The sequence below is a fragment of the Barbatula barbatula genome, assembly GCF_947034865.1.
Source record: "Barbatula barbatula genome assembly, chromosome: 12".
In the NCBI taxonomy this organism is placed as follows: Eukaryota; Metazoa; Chordata; class Actinopteri; order Cypriniformes; family Nemacheilidae; genus Barbatula; species Barbatula barbatula.
Window position 1 is genome coordinate 15,661,431 of NC_136775.1, and position 20,324 is coordinate 15,681,754.

A 20,324-nucleotide genomic window follows, 5' to 3' on the forward strand; every position below is an offset into this window, starting at 1 on the left:
AATAAAAAACACAAATTATTTACAAAGTGTATATTATTGACAGTGCAGATTTTCTTCATTTTAAAGTTTTGTTCTCTATTTCAAGGAAGCACGGCTTAAAGGTACAGACATCTTAAAATGTTAAATTATGTCGATGCCCGAGCTTGGTCATTTAAACACTAAATAACAAATTTGGTACACGTCTTGTTTCAAATTCCTGACATTTTCAGGTAAACATTAACTTTGGTTAGCTCAGTCCCAACAGGATCAGATGTGTACAGTCTGTTCTTAAATACATCCGTTTCAAAGGACTTTCAATAAAATCTCAAATCTAAATGGATAAGATATGTTTAATGTTAGCTTGTGTTTTATGTTGTCGTTTTATCAAAAAGACACATCTAGTTGTTACCGAAGCAGTCATTGAGAAAAGCAAGATTAGAATTAGTGGCAAAGTAGTTACTTCGGTGTTTCTCTTTGGTGAAGATATGAACGCAGTTGTTCAGTCTAGAATGGGATGTCATTCCTCCAGCAGTGTTCAACTCCTCATGTGTGCTGTTTGATAAGAAGGGATAAGAGAATCAGGGGCAGGAGCATCAGCCATCGGTGTGCTTTAATACTCGCAGCTCCGTTGTAGTTGCACAGGCGACTGGTGCAGCAGGAGATCTCGACTCCGTTTCCATAACTGTCCACCGAGGCCATGGATGCAGCTCCTGTACAGACCTTTGAATTGGAGCAGGTCTTCACAATGCCTTTCACGGCTCCTAGAAAGACATTTGACATTATTTTCACGCTGTTCTGATTACATTTTGTGGACTGACCCAGCATCTTAAAGTTCACCCAAAATGAAAGTTCTATCATCATTTACGTCATTTCAAACCTGTATGACTTATATCACAACATATATTTTGAGGAATGTTTGTAACCGAACGACGGCATTCCCGGTTTTGTGTCCATACATTAGAAGTCAATGACGTTCAGTGGTGTTTGGTAACCAACATTCTTCAAAATATCATGTTTTGCGTTCTGCAGAAGAAAGTCATGCAGGTTTGAAGAGACAAGATTGTGAGCACTTTGTTTTATAATGTTAATGTCTTACAGTGGTGTTTTATAAGGTTACACACCTTGTTTGCAGATTATGACTCATCTGTTATGCTTGCTTTACAATTTAGGAGTGTCTGTAATGATTTCTTTGTGCATTCATATGGAACAATGGACTCAATTGTCCTTTATGTATGAAATACAGTGAATTCGAGTAATTGTGCTAAACTGGAAATTCAAAGGAGGCAGGTGCAGTAAAGCAGTACAAAACGAAACTAAGATAAGCGGATATCTCTTATCTAGTCAACTCAATGGCACCCTTATGTCGGGGACAAACACTTGCCTGTTTGCTTACAGTTCTGTAAACTACATTATCTCCTCAAAGACAATGATTGAAATATCTTCTAATGTTTTGAATTGTCCTGTAAAGCATTTGCTCACCCAGTTTGGCTACAGTGGTCATGCAGGTGTCGAAGGGAGCCTGACAATCCTCTGAGTTCTGGTTGCATTCGTCATTTGATGTTTTGGAGCCGCATACGTAACACTTCAGTGTATTTACTGCCAAAGAGCAAAACATAAAATACAAGTGTCACGATGAATTATATCATTTATAACGTGCAATTCATTAAATACCATTTCAATACATGCTACAGAAAACGCAGTTTAAAACCTTGACCGTCCTTGCAAGGCTTAGCTGAGCTTAAAACGTATTTTAAGAAGTTTTGTATTTATTTGTACTGTCCTAATCCTTGAGCACTAAAGCTTAATTCAAGACTCTCTTATTTCTCACACGCATAACAATTGCTGTTTCACCCCGTTGCAAATATCCTCTTTACTCCGCAAAATCAATATCAGACAACTAATGTACGGATCTAAAACAGTTTAGTTTCTTATTAAAACACATACCTGAGTGTATTGTTAGTAGTATAAGAAGCAGACTGAAAAGAGTCTTCATGTTCCAGAAGCAGGGATTGCATGTGGCGTAGTCGCTACTGGGTGTTTCTATCTCTGACTGAAACTCAGTGTGTCTCCAGAGATCCACCCAGCAGACATTCTTTCACTTTTGCTGCTTGGCACATGCAAACACTGCTGATGTGTCCTCACGCTTTTGGCCTTGTGTCACAATGCAACCGCATTCTATCATAACAAACACTGACATTGTGTTGACGGACGGTGACGTCTTCTGTTTTTAACAACTGAGACATATTGTTGAATCAAATCAGTCTGTGATGTCATTGAAATGATCAGTGCCACCTTTATTTATTTTGATTAAATATATGTAATGGTTTGATTGTATTGCTCTAGTATATGAATAGTATGTGTTTTTTTGTTTGATGTTGCCATCACAAGCCAGTATATCTCACATTCCTGAGCTATTCAAGTGCTTCCCTCCAAACCGGTCTGGCTGCTTCCTCTAATAGGTGTAACTTTAAAACAAAGATGTTATCGGTTCCGTCCCTTTTTTTTTGTTTGCTTGGTTTTGTAAGAAGTAGGGGAGAAAAGCGTACCCAGAAGTCAAACAGATGTCAAACTTTATTTAAAAGTATTTCAGATAAATGAAACTGTATTTCAAACACATAGCCAAGTTATATACAGTACATACGCATTATATACATTTTTACAAAACCACGAATTTGACATTCAGCCAATTCTGATAGTATAGGATTTAATACTTTCATAATAAACAACACCAAATAACGCACATGACAAAATTATAATCATAACCCTGCCTGTGAAAACCCAGCTTTTGTACAAACGGTTTTGTACATAAAACATCCAGCATAATGGAAAGAACATTTTGTGAAAATACATCGATTGACTGAGTAATGCTATTTTAAGAATAAAATTATACTGAAATTCATGCTTGAAATTGAACTTTGCTCAGACATCTGGGTTTCACAGACAGGGTCAGCAATAAATATCATAACCTGAAGCCATATCAGCAATCACATCAGCACCCAAATACATTTCCTGAAAGTTCATACTGCTGCTGAATACATGTGACTTATGCAAAATCGTCTGCATACAAAGTGGTTCAACCAATGCAAAGCAGCAAAAGTACGTTGAACTCTGCACGTGGCAAATTTATCTGCAAAAAAAGGCTCAAGTCTAAATCCTGGGCTGATCATTATAAATATACACTCACCTAAAGGATTATTAGGAACACCACACTAATACTAATATTGACCCCCTTTCGCCTTCAGAACTGCCTTAATTCTGCGTGGCATTGATTCAACAAGGTACTGAAAGTATTCTTTAGAAACGTTGGCCCATATTGATAGGATGGCATCTTGCAGTTGATGAGATTTGTGGGATGCACATCCGGGGCACGAAGCCCCCGTTCCACCACATCCCAAAGATGCTCTATTGGATTAAGATCTGGTGACGGTGGGGGCCATTTTAGTACAGTGAACTAATTGTCCTGTTCAAGAAACCAATTTGAAATGATTCGAGCTTTGTGATATGGTGCATTATCCTGCTGGAAGTAGCCATCAGAGGATGGGCACATGGTGGTCATAAAGGGATGGACATGGTCAGAAACAATGCTCAGGTAGGCCGTGGCATTTAAACGATGCCAAATTGGCACTAAGGGGCCTATAGTGTGCCAAGAAAACATCCCCCACACCATTACACCACCACCACCAGCCTGCACAGTGGTAAGAAGGCATGATGGATCCATGTTCTCATTCTGTTTACGCCAAATTCTGACTCTACCATCTGAATGTCTCAACAGAAATCGAGACTCATCAGACCAGGCCACATTTTTCCAGTCTTCAACTGTCCAATTTTGGTGAGCTCGTGCAAATTGTAGCCTCTTTTTCCTATTTGTAGTGGAGATGAGTGGTACCCGGTGGGGTCTTCTGCTGTTGTAGCCCATCCGCCTCAAGGTTGTGCGTGTTGTGGCTTCACAAATGCTTTGCTGCATACCTCGGTTGTAACGAGTGGATATTTCAGTCAAAGTTGCTCTTCTATCAGCTTGAATCAGTCGACCCATTCTCCTCTGACCTCTAGCATCAACAAGGCATTTTCACCCACAGGACTGCCCCCATACTGGATGTTTTTCCCTTTTCACACCATTCTTTGTAAACCCTAGAAATGGTTGTGCGTGAAAATCCCAGTAACTGAGCAGATTGTGACTCAGACCGGCCCGTCTGACACCAACAACCATGCCACGCTGAAAATTGCTTAAATCACCTTTCTTTCTCATTCTGACATTCAGTTTGGAGTTCAGGAGATTGTCTTGACCAGGACCACACCCCTAAATGCATTGAAGCAGCTGCCATGTGATTGGTTGATTAGATAACTGCGTTAATGAGAAATTGAACAGATGTTCCTAATAATCCTTTAGGTGAGTGTATCTGGGTTCATACGTCCTCTAATACTGAGTTGGTAACGTAAATAACCACTGGTATTGTCATTTCATTCTTACAGAGGTGAATAGCATTTGGTGGGTGTAGCTGTAATTTCAGTTAGAGCTTATATTACTGTCTGGTGGACATGCCTGAGTCATGACACATTACACGATTTAGTCCAAAACTCAGATTATTTGCGTCAGCTGTGAGTTGCTGCAGTAAAACGTACTGTACGAGTCCTAGCTCTGTCAAATCGTACAGCATAAGGCAGGATTGTTATATGAATACAGTAAAGGGCTTTGGCCAACCGTAAGTGTTCTCAGCATTTCTCCTGAATCACATGCATGAAGAGCACAAGCTCTCCGGGAATGTTGCGACTGCTTAGTCCTCGTGTGACTTTCCTTTCGGTTTCCTCCTGTGTGCAGACCCGTGATCACGTGACCTGGACTTGCCCGTAGGATAAATCCTGGAGACGGTCAAATAAACTGTGTTAATGAATGAACACAATTTGCATCCGAAAACGTGCTTGTAGGTTCAAGGTCAAACGGATGGGTGTGAATTATGATGGATTTTAGTCACCCTTAAGGTACGTGTAATGCTTCATGAACTACAAAATGTTGAAATGACAAGTGAGGGTGACTGATGTGAAAAGTCCTGCTACTATCTGCCCATTCATTATAACCAACGATAAATTTCTTTCTATTCTCAATTCTTTCTATGCCATGTACAGGCACTGTACAAGTGTACATGTATGCGTTGCCCACCTGCGCTGATAGAGGTAGATGAGAAAGACCACATCATCTCTAAAACAGGCCAGCTGATGGGGTCCAGGAGTAGTGATTATTCCACTGAACACATCACTGATGAACGTGTTCAAGCCCTGACCATAAAAAAAACACAAAATATAAATATAACAATTTCACTGATGTCCTTCTGAAACCTGTATCTCCTAATTTTGTACATACATGCTTTTCGTCAAATCATTCTTTAGTTATCCTTCATGTTTGTCACTGAGTTATGCAAATGTCTAAGCAATAAAAAGTGCTTGTTCAATTTGACAACACAGTATGCAGTCATTGAAAAAGCTCAGTTATTCTGAAAAACAGCACATTTGAAACCTCAAGGTTTCAGAAGGACAGCATTTAAGTGTGTGGTATGGTTGTATGTAGTGTTTGATTTGTAATAAGTCTCTTTATAGATGGTTTCTTCGGACGCACGTGCCTGGCCCAAAGTTAACTTCCGGTCTGTGTTTGGTTATAATATAGCAATTTACTTTCTCATTCATTTATATTCATATTTGATTGTATATTCATTGGATTCAATTAAATAAAAACCACTCAAGAGTTATTGATTCTTCGCAGAGGTCTAACGGAAGTTAAGCTCGGGCCACAAAACGTTTGTTTATGTTGTTGCCGCTGAAACTGTTAGATATGAAATACAATGAAACATTGAGACCAAATAATGGTAATGATGAAACAGAAATATGTAGAACATACAGAATCTGGCAACAGTTTAGAAAGTACGATTTGATAGTTTTTTCATTCTTTTTATCAAACGATAAAAGAGGGAATTTATTTCTCATTCGTAGCGCCGCTTATGCATTCAATAACATACCTTATACATTAGAGTGGTCATCTGCAGATGAGCCACTGATTTTAACTGTGGAGAAAAGTAAAGTACACATCAATGAAATTAAACAATATACAGATGAGGCGTATTATAAACAAACCTTGTAATTGATGAACAGCTGAGGAACCATCGACAGAAATCCAAACGCATAAACACCTTAATATTTAAAGGGAAAAGACTATTATGTTGACTTTCTAAGTCGAGTAGTTACGCAATATTTGTATTATTAGCTACAATTTTATAAAGCTCTTACCACTGATAAGGCCATTGGTTATCCAAGAGTACCAACTATTGAGAACATACAATATAAAAGAAAGTGCATTTATGTAATTATATCAAATGAGAAACATAAACAAACGAACAGACAAATGTCCATCAAAGAAAACTGTTACCTTTTATTTTGGAGATATAAATAAGAGTATATTGCGCCACTGATACACAGCGGGTACATCAGATATGACAAGAATTTCATAGCCTGTAAAAATGAAGGAAAAGGTCTCGCTACAACACCTCAAATGGTACAGAAAAACAAGGATTTAAGTGCATCAAAGCGATGCATCGTACCTTGGAATCATACTCTCCCGTTGCTCGCTCGAAATCATCCAGTCTTTCATCCTTGAAATAAAAAAATGTAGAATGAGTAAATAATGTTTAAACATACTGTGTAATGAATAATGCAAACTTACATGAAATTTTGTTGAAAGTGCTATGACCTTATTCACTTTCCATAGCTGCAAATTGAAGACGGAATAGGGTTATTACAAATGCTAATATATATTAACTTTCTAAATCAAAATGTACATTAGCCTTAGCTTCATAAGAAAAGAAATGCCGCCTGTCTAAATTGAGTACATCTATTTTTGTACCTCAATCAGAGCTGCTATCCCAGTGGGGAGCAGAATTAACCAGCTAGATTGCTCTTCTAGTAGATGGAGGAAAATGACGATGGTGCTAAAACATCTCCACAGCACTGCAGACATACAGAGAAAATAAAGAGAAGATATAGCCAGGCTTTGTATTATGGACTGGTCTTATCATCGGCATATATGTGTGTACCTGATCTCCTGGAAAGGCCTGCTAAGCTCTTCCTTTCTCTCCAGAAGCTTATGTCATTCTTAAAGGCAAAGACTTCAAACGAGAGCTGCAAAATCAATTATTTCGTCAGTGCGATGTCATTTATACACAAGCACGCATTCAAAAAGAGTAAGTACATCGGATTTTACATGGAAGGCAGGAACGAGGACGGACAGAGCCAAGACATGCAGACCGCTCTCAACAAACATGGCTTTGATTTCATCCAGGCTCCGCTCTGAAAATCCTACACGAGAAATAAGTGTGTAAAACATTAAAAGTGTATTTACACTAAATTAAACATTATGTCTACGCATGCTGCTATATGTCACTCACCAAAATGTTTGAGTGAATAGATGACTGCCTGAATGTGGATCCATATTCTGAATTTGCGTAAGGTGATAGTGTCATATGATACGGTCAGCGGCACCTCTTTTGTGGTCCTGTTTATCTCCTGTATGATTATAACACGTTCGTTCAGAGATTAAACGCGTATTAACATTTTATACAGCAACTCTAAACCATCACACAAAAATGTTTTACGTACGATTAAGTCTTTTAATCGGCTCCTCAGTTCATCGACCAGTAGTAGAGGCAGATACAATTTCTTTTTTTCTCTTTTTCCATCTTCAATTCTGAGGAAAGAAATAATGAAAATGAAATTCGTGATTGAATAAATAATAAAAAATGAAATGAATAATAATATGATGTATAACAATGTATTTTAACCCAGTTTACTCGCATGCCGCTGCGCATCTAAAACATTATTATGTTATTATTATTATTATTATTATAGGAATATCAAGAACACAAAGTAATTTGGTCACACCATTTTGTATTTCATTTCTACAGTTGTTACAATTCCCCCAAACCACAGAGCCAAAAAAATATTAATATAAGATGCACAACCTAGTTTCGCAACCTGGTTTAACAACTCACATTTTCATATAGCGCCGCAGGTCGCTAGGAACCCCAGCATCGCTGAAGATGAAATCCTCGTTCATTATGTTCAGTCTAAGACATGATTTCCAGTATAAAACAAGCTGGTGCTCTTCTTTTTTCTTAACATATTAAAAACAGAACCAGAAATCCACATGTAAAACTTAAACACGGTGCACAATAAAGGCAGATGTGGAGACTTGTCTAGAACATATTGCCTCGGTTTCAAAGACAAGGCTTAAGACAGCTCCCAGACTGAAATGATTTTTGATGAAATGAAAATAACTTGCCTGGACATTTTGTAAAATATGTCAGTGCCATTGTTTTGACTTAAGATGCACATCAGTTATGATTTTTTTCTAACGTATTTCTACCAAAGCAATTTAAATAGCCTAAATTAACTAAGGGTTAGGTATAGGCTAAGAGTTGTCTATGATACCGGGCCATTTTTTTGTACAAAATTTGAAGGGTTCAAATGCAAAAGCCTCTAAGTGCCTTCGGAAATATTCTTCTAAAAAGAGCATTTTATCAGGTTTGTGTGTTTCGGTTGAGTAATTTCACTCTAATTTCACTCTTTTCAGTCCCTTTCAAGTGAAATAACTGAGTATTATTATAGGAGCCTAATCTTAGAAGAAAGTTTGTGATGGCACATAAAGGCTTTTGCATCTGAACTCACTAACACGTGCAATCTAATCTTAACAATACATACAAAACTCACATTGTTTTAAATGTATAACATTAGAACAAACTGTGTTTGTCTATGTACACAAATCACGGTAAATCCTGTAAACACATTTATTTTGTTACAACACGAGAAGGCAATTATTAGTAATTTAGTCGAAATCTTCTGACACAGGCATTCAGTTTAGCCATGCGTCCATCAGGAAGAGAAGCGTGACTTATACGGATTGATTTAAATGTTTCGGACACAGTGATGATAAGAGACTGAAGGAGTGTCACAGTACCTCTTGGGTCTGTTTGGTCGTGGTGGTCTCCAGCTGAAGAGGGATCATCTGAGAGGTGAGACGAGCCGCAAGCCGCACATGTCTGTTGTCTTTCCAGGGTGTCACTCCGCTCTTGTGTATAAACACGATTGCATGGAGTGTCCCGTTATTATGAGTCCCCACAGGAAGGGTGACACTCACCTTTCTTTGATAATGTCACAATGAAAAAAATGAATTAAACAGCAGTTTGAGCAACCAAACAATACTTCAGAGACACAATGTACTGTGTGAAAAATGAAACCTCATTCATAAATATGATATATTGCTCTGTATGGCATGTGTGTATTTATATATATATATATATCAATCTGATTTCTGTGTATGAAGGTCTTTGGGAAAATGTCAAAGTAAAACCAACAAATGATGCAAAGCACAGGTCGAATAAACACATTTTATTTACGCATCTGACCCTTCAAATGGTCGCAACAAACCACAACAAAGATCAGCTTACCTGTCAAACCTAGTGTTAATGTCCAATCTGTCGACTTTGAACAGAAGGTTGTATACGGACTCATCATTTGGATCCAGGGCGGAATAGATGCTGAGCTTTAAATTTCACATGAAAAAAACACATGATCATATTACACGCAATGACTGTAACAATACTCTCCAAATACTTGAATCCCATTTATTTAACAGTCTGAGGAGTGTGGCTCACCTGGAGTCGAGGTTTGATGGTGAGATAAGATGTAACGCAGCTGTCTCCTCTGGAGCTGTCACAGGGTTTGGTGTGAATGAAGCCGTACGTGGCCCAACACGTATGGAGGACGTACACCACCAGCACACCAAAAATCACTTTGGTGTAAGACATCTTAAACTGAGACCCATTCTTGGGCTTAGAATAGCACGACGGGAACATCTTGACTCCGAATCGTTCTTGTAACAAAAGCTTTAGAAATACCCCCGGCTGTCAGCGCGCAGCATCACTTGCCTCGTTCATTCATTTCTGTAAAGGACGCGGTGCGTTTTTCCAGGCGCCGCAAGCATCACACGCAGAGCACCAAACGGAGCGAATATATCTATGTATCAATGGCCGTAGCGATGCTAATGCACTCGAAAGGAGATGTAAAGACGAACGAACGATTTCAGCATCTCCAGTTCTATAGCTGTGGGTAGATTTGAGTGGGATGCACGCTGGGAGCGCCCCCTAGTGGTCACTATTACACCCTGCGCTAGCGTCTATTTATGTTCAAGAATAGGTGCAGATCAAGCATGGTCCTTATGTAATATTTATGCATTAACAGTTGGGAGGTATTGGCGAATATGTTAAAATGCCCTTCAAGAACTGAACGGTACATCTTTTTATACGTTTGTTTATTCGGGAGAGTCTGGGTTCGAGGTCTCTGTGTCAAAACCTTGACACACCTGTTGAAAATCAATGAATGTTAACGAAATGCGAATAAAGACAAAATGCATAAATTAGAAACAACACAGTAAAATCACAAGTGTTCAAGGATGTCAAATTAACACTCACAGTGTATATATAATCCACTCCCTCAAAGTGTGGATTATATACACCGTGAGAGTTAATTCGATTTTTTAAAACTCGCGGTTTTGCTGTGAGTATTAGAAATAAATGTCACATGAATAAACGATTTAACGCAAAATTGAATATTTTACGGTCGTTACAGTCATCAACTAGTTAAGATTGATTGTTAGCAAAATCCGAAAATGTATATATAAAATATAAAGCGTGGACTTTGACGACTAAAGTTCACATTTAAGATCAGTTATGTCCTAATGCTTCTTCTTACGCGTTCTTATTTTACTGCAAAAGAAACACATCTTTATGACGTTAGCCTGCGCCTTTAAGTGCGGCGTGGTGACGTCACGCGAGAGCGTGTCCAACCGGCGGAGGGAGAATTATTATTTATTTATTTATATTTTTTTATTGAATTCAATTTTACAAACAAATAGTTGTTGAACAAACAATATTAACTTACAATTTTCAAAAGGCAGACATGTTTGCAAAATACAATAAGCAACAGTGACGACTCACCGTCGGAGGGAGAACAGCAGAGCGCGTGCTTGGTGCTCACGTCATCATTTGCTTCCGAAAACATTTGCAGTGTAGTGACTGCAGCAGCAACAGCAGTTAAAGTCACCGACGCGCATGTTTATAAAGTACAGACGAGCAGAAATAATAGTATAGTAGAATAGAAACCATAATGTGTAGGCAGTATAGCTAAGGACATCCATTTTGAGCTATTTTATGAGCTTTCTTAGTTAGTACATAATTATTAGCATCATCTGGTTTTCTCGCGGCTTAATCTCAAGCTGGTCTGACGCTCTCGCTCATGGCGTTTCATTGACACGGAAACCTCGCCGAGGTGTCCTGGAGGAGAAATGAACTTTTAACTGCGACTCTTAAAGCATGGAGCCATGTTTGAGGTTTGCGTGTCGAGTGAGTGTCAGGACACTTTCGGCAAAGTGCTGGACGTGGAGATCTGTGAAGTGCTCGAGATCACCTTTCAGACGTCATCTTACGTCAACGTGTGTCCGGTCACAAAACAGCGCTCTACTGCTGAGAGCTCAGACACAATGTACGACCATGTCTGTTGTTTCACAAAACTGGTGCTGAATAAATGGAGTAACACATTTGTTTCTGTTGCCAGCCGTCTCATATCGCCGAAGAGTTACAGATGCATCCCAGGCAGCCCTATCTAGCGTTGCCCCTGTATTTGTTGTGGTAAGGAAAACATGTACACGTACCCCTATATAAGCTATAAGGTCGTTTATTGACTTTATTAATTATCTTTCCTATTCAACAGATGAAGTTCGAGCAAGATGGAAATGTGACTTCATTTGGTGAGATGGATGCAGTTTACACACACAGTATGGTCCTGTAATGTGCTGGAATCTTCTGTTGTTTTAGGTGAGATGTCACTTAAATGTGTCATTCTGTGCTCTAGAAAAGAAGAAGACAGAGTTGTATCAAGAGCTTGGTTTGCAGGCAAGAGATCTGAGGTTCCAGCACTTGACAAGTATTACAGCTCGAAACAATGCCGTCATCATACGTATGGAGGTATGGTCATGTGTTATTATGGCGTTTTATTACAAGTATTACAGCTCGAAACAATGCCGTCATCATACGTATGGAGGTATGGTCATGTGTTATTATGGCGTTTTATTACAAGTATTACAGCTCGAAACAATGCCGTCATCATACGTATGGAGGTATGGTCATGTGTTATTATGGCGTTTTATTACAAGTATTACAGCTCGAAACAATGCCGTCATCATACGTATGGAGGTATGGTCATGTGTTATTATGGCGTTTTATTACAAGTATTACAGCTCGAAACAATGCCGTCATCATACGTATGGAGGTATGGTCATGTGTTATTATGGCGTTTTATTACAAGTATTACAGCTCGAAACAATGCCGTCATCATACGTATGGAGGTATGGTCATGTGTTATTATGGCATTTTATTACAAGTATTACAGCTCGAAACAATGCCGTCATCATACGTATGGAGGTATGGTCATGTGTTATTATGGCATTTTATTACAAGTATTACAGCTCGAAACAATGCCGTCATCATACGTATGGAGGTATGGTCATGTGTTATTATGGCGTTGTATTACAGCTCGAAACAATGCCGTCATCATACATATGGAGGTACGGTCATGTGTTATTATGGCGTTTTATTACAAGTATTACAGCTCGAAACAATGCCGTCATCATACGTATGGAGGTATGGTCATGTGTTATTATGGCGTTTTATTACAAGTATTACAGCTCGAAACAATGCCGTCATCATACGTATGGAGGTATGGTCATGTGTTATTATGGCGTTTTATTACAAGTATTACAGCTTGAAACAATGCCGTCATCATACGTATGGAGGTATGGTCATGTGTTATTATGGCGTTTTATTACAAGTATTACAGCTCGAAACAATGCCGTCATCATACGTATGGAGGTATGGTCATGTGTTATTATGGCGTTTTATTACAAGTATTACAGCTCGAAACAATGCCGTCATCATACGTATGGAGGTATGGTCATGTGTTATTATGGCGTTGTATTACAGCTCGAAACAATGCCGTCATCATACATATGGAGGTATGGTCATGTGTTATTATGGCGTTGTATTACAGCTCGAAACAATGCCGTCATCATACATATGGAGGTATGGTCATGTGTTATTATGGCGTTTTATTACAAGTATTACAGCTCGAAACAATGCCGTCATCATACGTATGGAGGTATGGTCATGTGTTATTATGGCGTTGTATTACAGCTCGAAACAATGCCGTCATCATACATATGGAGGTATGGTCATGTGTTATTATGGCGTTTTATTACAAGTATTACAGCTCGAAACAATGCCGTCATCATACGTATGGAGGTATGGTCATGTGTTATTATGGCGTTTTATTACAAGTATTACAGCTCGAAACAATGCCGTCATCATACGAAAGGAGGTATGGTCATGTGTTATTATGGCATTTTATTACAAGTATTACAGCTCGAAACAATGCCGTCATCATACGTATGGAGGTATGGTCATGTGTTATTATGCCGTTTTATTACAAGTATTACAGCTCGAAACAATGCCGTCATCATACGTATGGAGGTATGGTCATGTGTTATTATGGCATTTTATTACAAGTATTACAGCTCGAAACAATGCCGTCATCATACGTATGGAGGTATGGTCATGTGTTATTATGGCGTTTTATTACAAGTATTACAGCTCGAAACAATGCCGTCATCATACGTATGGAGGTATGGTCATGTGTTATTATGGCGTTGTATTACAGCTCGAAACAATGCCGTCATCATACATATGGAGGTACGGTCATGTGTTATTATGGCGTTTTATTACAAGTATTACAGCTCGAAACAATGCCGTCATCATACGTATGGAGGTATGGTCATGTGTTATTATGGCGTTTTATTACCAGTATTACAGCTCGAAACAATGCCGTCATCATACGTATGGAGGTATGGTCATGTGTTATTATGGCGTTTTATTACAAGTATTACAGCTCGAAACAATGCCGTCATCATACATATGGAGGTACGGTCATGTGTTATTATGGCGTTTTATTACAAGTATTACAGCTCGAAACAATGCCGTCATCATACGTATGGAGGTATGGTCATGTGTTATTATGGCGTTTTATTACCAGTATTACAGCTCGAAACAATGCCGTCATCATACATATGGAGGTACGGTCATGTGTTATTATGGCGTTTTATTACCAGTATTACAGCTCGAAACAATGCCGTCATCATACATATGGAGGTACGGTCATGTGTTATTATGGCGTTTTATTACAAGTATTACAGCTCGAAACAATGCCGTCATCATACGTATGGAGGTATGGTCATGTGTTATTATGGCGTTTTATTACAAGTATTACAGCTCGAAACAATGCCGTCATCATACGTATGGAGGTATGGTCATGTGTTATTATGGCGTTTTATTACAAGTATTACAGCTCGAAACAATGCCGTCATCATACGTATGGAGGTATGGTCATGTGTTATTATGGCGTTTTATTACAAGTATTACAGCTTGAAACAATGCCGTCATCATACGTATGGAGGTATGGTCATGTGTTATTATGGCGTTTTATTACAAGTATTACAGCTCGAAACAATGCCGTCATCATACGTATGGAGGTATGGTCATGTGTTATTATGGCGTTTTATTACAAGTATTACAGCTCGAAACAATGCCGTCATCATACGTATGGAGGTATGGTCATGTGTTATTATGGCGTTGTATTACAGCTCGAAACAATGCCGTCATCATACATATGGAGGTATGGTCATGTGTTATTATGGCGTTGTATTACAGCTCGAAACAATGCCGTCATCATACATATGGAGGTATGGTCATGTGTTATTATGGCGTTTTATTACAAGTATTACAGCTCGAAACAATGCCGTCATCATACGTATGGAGGTATGGTCATGTGTTATTATGGCGTTTTATTACAAGTATTACAGCTCGAAACAATGCCGTCATCATACGTATGGAGGTATGGTCATGTGTTATTATGGCGTTTTATTACAAGTATTACAGCTCGAAACAATGCCGTCATCATACGTATGGAGGTATGGTCATGTGTTATTATGGCGTTTTATTACAAGTATTACAGCTCGAAACAATGCCGTCATCATACGTATGGAGGTATGGTCATGTGTTATTATGGCGTTGTATTACAGCTCGAAACAATGCCGTCATCATACATATGGAGGTATGGTCATGTGTTATTATGGCGTTGTATTACAGCTCGAAACAATGCCGTCATCATACATATGGAGGTACGGTCATGTGTTATTATGGCGTTTTATTACAAGTATTACAGCTCGAAACAATGCCGTAGTTCATACGTATGGAGGTATGGTCATGTGTTATTATGGCGTTTTATTACCAGTATTACAGCTCGAAACAATGCCGTCATCATACATATGGAGGTACGGTCATGTGTTATTATGGCGTTTTATTACAAGTATTACAGCTCGAAACAATGCCGTCATCATACGTATGGAGGTATGGTCATGTGTTATTATGGCGTTTTATTACAAGTATTACAGCACGAAACAATGCCGTCATCATACGTATGGAGGTATGGTCATGTGTTATTATGGCGTTGTATTACAGCTCGAAACAATGCCGTCATCATACATATGGAGGTATGGTCATGTGTTATTATGGCGTTGTATTACAGCTCGAAACAATGCCGTCATCATACATATGGAGGTATGGTCATGTGTTATTATGGCGTTTTATTACAAGTATTACAGCTCGAAACAATGCCGTCATCATACGTATGGAGGTATGGTCATGTGTTATTATGGCGTTGTATTACAGCTCGAAACAATGCCGTCATCATACATATGGAGGTATGGTCATGTGTTATTATGGCGTTTTATTACAAGTATTACAGCTCGAAACAATGCCGTCATCATACGTATGGAGGTATGGTCATGTGTTATTATGGCGTTTTATTACAAGTATTACAGCTCGAAACAATGCCGTCATCATACGTATGGAGGTATGGTCATGTGTTATTATGGCGTTGTATTACAGCTCGAAACAATGCCGTCATCATACATATGGAGGTATGGTCATGTGTTATTATGGCGTTTTATTACAAGTATTACAGCTCGAAACAATGCCGTCATCATACATATGGAGGTATGGTCATGTGTTATTATGGCGTTTTATTACAAGTATTACAGCTCGAAACAATGCCGTCATCATACGTATGGAGGTATGGTCATGTGTTATTATGGCGTTTTATTACAAGTATTACAGCTCGAAACAATGCCGTCATCATACGTATGGAGGTATGGTCATGTGTTATTATGGCGTTTTATTACAAGTATTACAGCTTGAAACAATGCCGTCATCATACGTATGGAGGTATGGTCATGTGTTATTATGGCGTTTTATTATTATGATGTTCCAAAGATATTCTTAATTCGTGAAGTTTGTTCGGTAAAATCATCTTTGAAATGTCCTGCCTCAATGCATGTTTTCAATAGTATGTCATCTTCAAACACCGTGTCAAACATTCTGTTTGAAAAGTCTTCTAGTCTGTGAATTGCTGACATTTAAATGAAAGTCGTATAAAAATGGGATTTTCTTTCTCATTTTAGTCTCTCAAGGCAGTGGTTACCCCGGAGTGTTTACTGGTGCTGGATTTCCGTGGGTTGGGTCTGGAGAACTGGCTGGTGTTGGAACTTGGGCCGCAGTTGGCAGGAGATGGAAATTTGGCCACTTACTCGCTTCCCTTTGAATTCAGGGCTTTGGAAGCTATTCTGCAACACAGAGTGAGGAAAAAAACCTTCAATATATTAAAATCTGCCTATTGTGCATTTTATTTCCCATAACAAAATAGTGTTTATTGATATCTGAGTATGTTCTGGGTTAGTTTGATTTTCCACATTGTTGTTAAATCATGTTTTGTGGCATGTTTATATGGGCAAACATGTGATTTGGCACAGGTAAATGTACTGCAGGCCAGTCTGAATAAGGTTCAGCCTCAGATTCTGGATTGTCTGGAATCATTGGTGGACCCTAAGCTCCTCTCTGCTGACCGCAGCAAACTGCACATGCTCCTGCTTAACAGGAAAAGGTGAGTGCATTAAAGGCATTGTTTACCCAAAACTTTTTGTCGTCGTTTACTCACCCTTATGTTCCAAACTTGCACGACTGGAATGAGCATCACACCTGGGCATAACTCTGTACAAACCAAATTATAAAAGCACAACTCTCAACCAAATAGTTTACAGTATAGATTTGTAAATATGTAGCTCAGTTTTTTTATGCTCTGTTTAATCTTCAGAAATTCGAACTTAAACTGAGTTTTGGTTGAAATGTGACCTTAATTGTCTTTTGAGAGGAAAATAAACAGTTTTAACCCCTCCGCAGCCTGTCAGAGCTGGAGACGGACATTAAAGTGTTCAAGGACAGTCTTCTCAAAATCCTGGACGAGGATGAACTAATAGATGAACTCTGTCTAACCAAGTGGACCGATCCGCGAGTACTGTATGTGAAACTTTCCTACTTCTAGTTATGTTCAGCTCAGTTATTGTTTGGCTGTGGCCAGTGTCACATTGAAAATCCTGAACACAGCTGTTAAGTTTCAAGATGTAATCTTATTGTTTAAATGTACACAAATATTCTTGATGTCAGTGTACACATGTGATCATTGGTGTAAGGGTGGCTTCTTTATCTGTTTGTGATCAATGTGTGTGTGTCTGTTCTGTGCATGTTTACATTGGAGTCAGGGAGGAGAGTAGTCTGGGTATAGATCATGCAGAAGAGATGGAGTTGCTGCTGGAGAATTACTTTATGCAGGCCGAGGAGCTCGTCAACAAAGCGCGAGAGCTGAAGGACCTCATCGATGACTCTGAAAGTGTCATCTTCATTAACCTGGATAGGTAGCAGCAGAAAACACTTCCTTTTCAAGTTAATCATTATATTATACCAGCTTTAAATTAGACCGGACTTATACTTTAATATTTTAGCTACTTTTCATGCTACATCATACTTGCACTAGAAACCTAGGAAGGGAGGGTATGCATTTCACCTCGTATGTCATTTACATGTATTTAAGTATTTTTAATTGTTTGAAGCCACCGGAATGTCATGATGCGACTGAATCTCCAGCTCACCATGGGAACCTTCTCTCTCTCCTTATTTGGCCTGATGGGTGTGGCCTTTGGCATGAATCTGGAGTCTTCATTTGAAGAGGTTGGTGTATCATTCCAATGACCCCAACACACATCTGGTTTAGAAAATCTTTTTTTTATTGACCAAAGGTGATTCTATGTTTTTGTGTGTAGGACCCCCGTGTGTTTTGGTTGGTGACTGGGTTGATGTTCCTTGGCAGTGGACTTATCTGGAGAAGACTTCTCTCTTTCCTCGGCAGACATTTAGAACCCAGCTCTCCACCACCAGTATGTGGAGCTCACTCTGTTTACATCTCTTCCATTAAAGTGTTGATTTTACCTTTTCTGTTGACATAAGTTAAGGAGATCCAGCCTTGTTGTAAATAGTGTTATATTCATAGATATATTTTTTTACAGATCCCACCTGTTTGGAGGAAAAACCAAATAAGCTCATTAAAAGCGACCGATATTAAACCAGGAATAAGATGATACTGTTACTGATGCTTTTCCTATATAGTTGTATTTCTCCCTCCTCGTCTCTCTCTGTTTGTGTGCTGCATTTCTTAATATTTCTGGCACCCAACATCATGTAATGTAGACCTGTTATATTTTGCTATGCTGAATTTGACCTAAGGTGCCTTCTGTGGAAACCTATGTATATAATGTGATATGATAAAGAACAGCACATGTACCTTTAATTGACTGCAACGCGTGTGACATCTTTCAAAGAGCAATATTATCTGACCTGCTTATACTGAACAGGCACAGATGATCGTGAATATATAACTTGAATAAAACATTTACATACAATTATTGATTCGTGGACTATTACATTTGATGTTTTGAAGCATAAATGCATTTTTCAATATGTTTTTTTTATCTATTTGTAGTAAAAAAATTATTAGTACTTTATAACTAGGAAACAATGCTGCTTATGAAATTATAAGGCAAGATCATTTAGAGCAGGGCTGTCCAAAGTCGGTCCTGGAGGGCCGGTGTCCTGCAGAGTTTAGCTCTAACTTGGCTCAACAACCTGTCTTGAAGTTTCTAGTCTGCCTACAGAGACCTTGATTAGCTGGTTTAGCTGTGTTTGATTAGGGTTGAAGCTAAACTTTGCATGACACCGGCCCTCCAGGACCGACTTTGGACAGCCCTGATTTAGAGCGTTCATACTGTGGGTGTTGTGTTGTCATGCCATGTTACAACAGCTGGGGGAGACAAACCCCACTCAAAATGATTTTCAGTTGTTGTAATTAAATGTAACACAATAAATATTGATAAAATGTGAATATAATTTAATATATGCATTAAAAGTTATATTTGTAACAAAACAGCGGAATGTTACCTTCGTACCAGTGATGCTGGTGCGTCAGATGAACCGTTTAGCCTAATTCTGTCCTCTGCCTCTAAACAATAATGGACAAGTTCACATGTCACTGATTTTCAGTTTCTACTAAAAATTTGGAAGGCACCATAATGCATTGCTTCTTTGATATCCCGCACGTGTAATAGGAAAACTCGTTTGTATATTTCTCAAGATACATTCTATAAAACATCTCATTGTTTGACCCTAAATGGCTCAAATGACGTTTAAGACCATTAAAGACGGGACGGGACGTGGAGACGCGGACAACAAACTTTTCGTGGGGAAGAGAAGAACAGGAGTTGGGAAATGATCGCGAAGTCGAGTCGGCCATGCGTAGGCTACTGTACACATTTACATTTAGTCATTTAGCAGACTCTTTTATCCAAAGCGACTTCGTGGAGCAAAACGCGATATGTCATACAGGAGCAATAGTGCTTATACAAAGTTACTAGTTTCAACAAAAGCTAGACCACTACCTGTTGAGAGGAGAGAGAGAGAGGGTTAGTGTACAGGTAAAGTTAAGTGCCCTTTATTATTGGCTCCGACTGTGATTTTGCTAGTAGGCTTACCGTGTAAATAGTTACATTTAGCTTTGTTCGGCTCTCAAAACTATCTTGTGTCTTATATACGCTTTAGGTTGGTAGCTACTAGGTTTTCGCTTATTGTCCAAGTGTTCGTCAGCTGTGACGCAATAATCCTCCCCCGTCTTGCCCCTCTCTCTCTCGCTCTCTCTCTCTCTCTGTCTCTCTCTCTCTCTCTCTCTCTCTCTCTCTCTCTCTCTCTCTCTATCTCTCTCTC

General features: G+C 38.9%; 3 protein-coding genes across 3 annotated transcripts; 1 reads left to right on the forward strand and 2 right to left on the reverse strand.

Annotated features, from left to right (window-relative positions):
• Positions 1–2: 2 nt before the first annotated feature.
• On the reverse strand, positions 3–2,167 carry LOC306901673 (prostate stem cell antigen-like). Its single transcript, XM_079469617.1, has 3 exons — positions 1,924–2,167; positions 1,459–1,575; positions 3–740 (listed from the first exon to the last, which is right to left on the reverse strand). The coding sequence occupies exons 1-3, from the start codon at positions 1,970–1,972 to the stop codon at positions 523–525; spliced, it is 384 nt and encodes a 127-aa protein (XP_079325743.1). The 5' UTR covers positions 1,973–2,167; the 3' UTR covers positions 3–522.
• A 2,518-nt stretch (positions 2,168–4,685) lies between these two features.
• Positions 4,686–10,172, reverse strand: LOC306901372 (lipid scramblase CLPTM1L-like). Its single transcript, XM_079469057.1, has 17 exons — positions 9,672–10,172; positions 9,465–9,559; positions 8,975–9,158; positions 8,010–8,131; positions 7,618–7,705; positions 7,407–7,524; positions 7,223–7,317; positions 7,056–7,140; positions 6,866–6,969; positions 6,686–6,730; positions 6,564–6,614; positions 6,392–6,474; positions 6,253–6,287; positions 6,100–6,155; positions 5,985–6,029; positions 5,135–5,250; positions 4,686–4,836 (listed from the first exon to the last, which is right to left on the reverse strand). Exons 1-17 carry the CDS (start codon positions 9,870–9,872, stop codon positions 4,752–4,754), a joined length of 1,608 nt encoding a protein of 535 aa, XP_079325183.1. The 5' UTR covers positions 9,873–10,172; the 3' UTR covers positions 4,686–4,751.
• An 878-nt stretch (positions 10,173–11,050) lies between these two features.
• Positions 11,051–18,972, forward strand: mrs2 (magnesium transporter MRS2). Its single transcript, XM_079468745.1, has 11 exons — positions 11,051–11,556; positions 11,629–11,702; positions 11,785–11,821; positions 11,926–12,038; positions 16,643–16,816; positions 16,991–17,121; positions 17,418–17,534; positions 17,777–17,929; positions 18,125–18,242; positions 18,335–18,448; positions 18,578–18,972. Exons 1-11 carry the CDS (start codon positions 11,388–11,390, stop codon positions 18,647–18,649), a joined length of 1,272 nt encoding a protein of 423 aa, XP_079324871.1. The 5' UTR covers positions 11,051–11,387; the 3' UTR covers positions 18,650–18,972.
• The last annotated feature ends 1,352 nt before the right edge of the window (positions 18,973–20,324 follow it).